General features: G+C 47.2%; 1 protein-coding gene across 1 annotated transcript; it reads right to left on the reverse strand.

The window, feature by feature from the left end:
- Positions 1 to 251: 251 nt before the first annotated feature.
- Tsp_14389 (putative type III secretion apparatus) lies at positions 252 to 953 on the reverse strand. Its single transcript, XM_003366814.1, has 2 exons — positions 773 to 953; positions 252 to 382 (listed from the first exon to the last, which is right to left on the reverse strand). The coding sequence occupies exons 1-2, from the start codon at positions 951 to 953 to the stop codon at positions 252 to 254; spliced, it is 312 nt and encodes a 103-aa protein (XP_003366862.1).
- Between the last annotated feature and the right edge of the window lie 768 nt (positions 954 to 1,721).

The raw sequence follows: 1,721 nt of genomic DNA on the forward strand, positions 1-1,721 counted from the left end.
TTATTTATTCAACAAATACACACATTATGAAAATATAATGAAACAACACAGAACAATACAAAAAATAACAATGAAACAATTAATTCATTGATATGCTGATCACGGTAATTTCAGCGAACGGTACCCGGAAATTAGATATTTGCGGGTAATAAGCAAAGTCTAAGCAGCACATTCTCTTGAAGATCACTCAACAGCGTGATCACATTCAACCACAGTGCTTCTAAATGCCACATGAGCATCTTCAAAACATCTTATTCAAATGACAAATCAGCATTTTCACAGACTTGTTGAAACATAATTTCAACTGGGTATTCTCCTGTTGCCAAGAGAAGCGTTTGCCAGAAGTAATCGTTGCATGCATGATCTGGTGGGTAGAACGTCCCTAGAAGCTGATGATACTGAGAAACTAACGGAGCTTAAGCACACTTTCAACGGTAACGGCTTGATGCCTTCGTAGGAAACGTACGATGTTATATCAGTAATAAAGAAGAAGCAAAACTGCATGTCAGCTCAGGAAAGTCGCGTCTATCACACTGGCAGACTGCGACGCTGAATCTGCGATTAGTAAAACAGCTACGCCACACCTGCTTCGCAGAATAATTTCCATTATCCTTCAATGCGCCCTTCGCATCAGTCCTAGTGTAGGGATGTTGAGGTGAGCCTGGTGTCGATTTTTGCCAAGAGCGCAGTTGTTTGCCAAGCTTGATACAATTTTGTCATAAGTTTCCATCGGGACGGCAGTGATTCATGATCTTCAACTCAACTTCATTACCATCAGCTGATCTTTTTGTAGTAATAGACTCTGCAGCGTCCTGCTGCTTCCAGTCGGGCATCTTCCTGGAAGTGTCTTTGTAGCCACCCACCGGCATATCCGTGCGATATCCGGATCTTTCTGTTGTTCCATCTCCAGCTGAGCTGGTGTCACGCAGGCCATATAGGACAGGGTTCGCCATCTCTGATTTGAGAGCTCTATACTGTCGATTGTTGTGCAAGATGTAAGGATGTTTTGGCCACACTGCTTGCACGATCCCCTTGATAACGCGTCGGCGTTTGATGTTTTCTGCCCGGCCGATAGATAACTTCGAATTCGAATTCCCCCTAACTGGTTGCACCCTTCCGGGCAACCCGGACCTTCTGGGTCTTTTGAAGGTTTCCCCACCCACGTCAAAATGGGCCGGGATTCCGTTCTGACCGGGGAATTTTTCCCCCCGAAAAAAAAACCCCCCGAAATTTGTTTTTACCCCCCCAACCCAGGGGCCCCCATTTTCCCCTTTTCCGGGGGGGCAAAAAATTCCCTTTTTGGGTTTTGGGTTAAAGGGGGGGGCTTGGGGAAAGGCAAATAAAAGGGGTCCTTTCCCCCGCGGAAAGGTCTTTTTGGGAAAAAACCCCCCCCCCCAAACCGGCCCCCCAAAAAAGGCCTGGGGGGGACCCCCAAAAAAGGGAAATTTTTTAAAACCCCCAAGGGGGTTAAACCCGGGGGGGCCCGGGGGTAACCCAACCTTTTTTTGGGGGGGAAAAAAAGGGTTATTTTCCCCCCCCCCCGGGCCCGGTTTCCTAAAAAATTCCCCCCTTTTTTTTGGGAGCCCAAGGGAAAGGGGGGCCCTCTTTTTTTTGGGGGGGAAACCCTTTTTTTCTACCCAGCCGGGGGGGTTTAAAACTCTTTACCCCAGGGAAATGGGGTGGGCAGATCCTTTTTGTTGGGCAATTTCCTGAAAAAAAAA

The sequence above is a fragment of the Trichinella spiralis genome (genome assembly GCF_000181795.1).
Source record: "Trichinella spiralis strain ISS 195 chromosome Unknown Scfld5357, whole genome shotgun sequence".
In the NCBI taxonomy this organism is placed as follows: domain Eukaryota; kingdom Metazoa; phylum Nematoda; class Enoplea; order Trichinellida; family Trichinellidae; genus Trichinella; species Trichinella spiralis.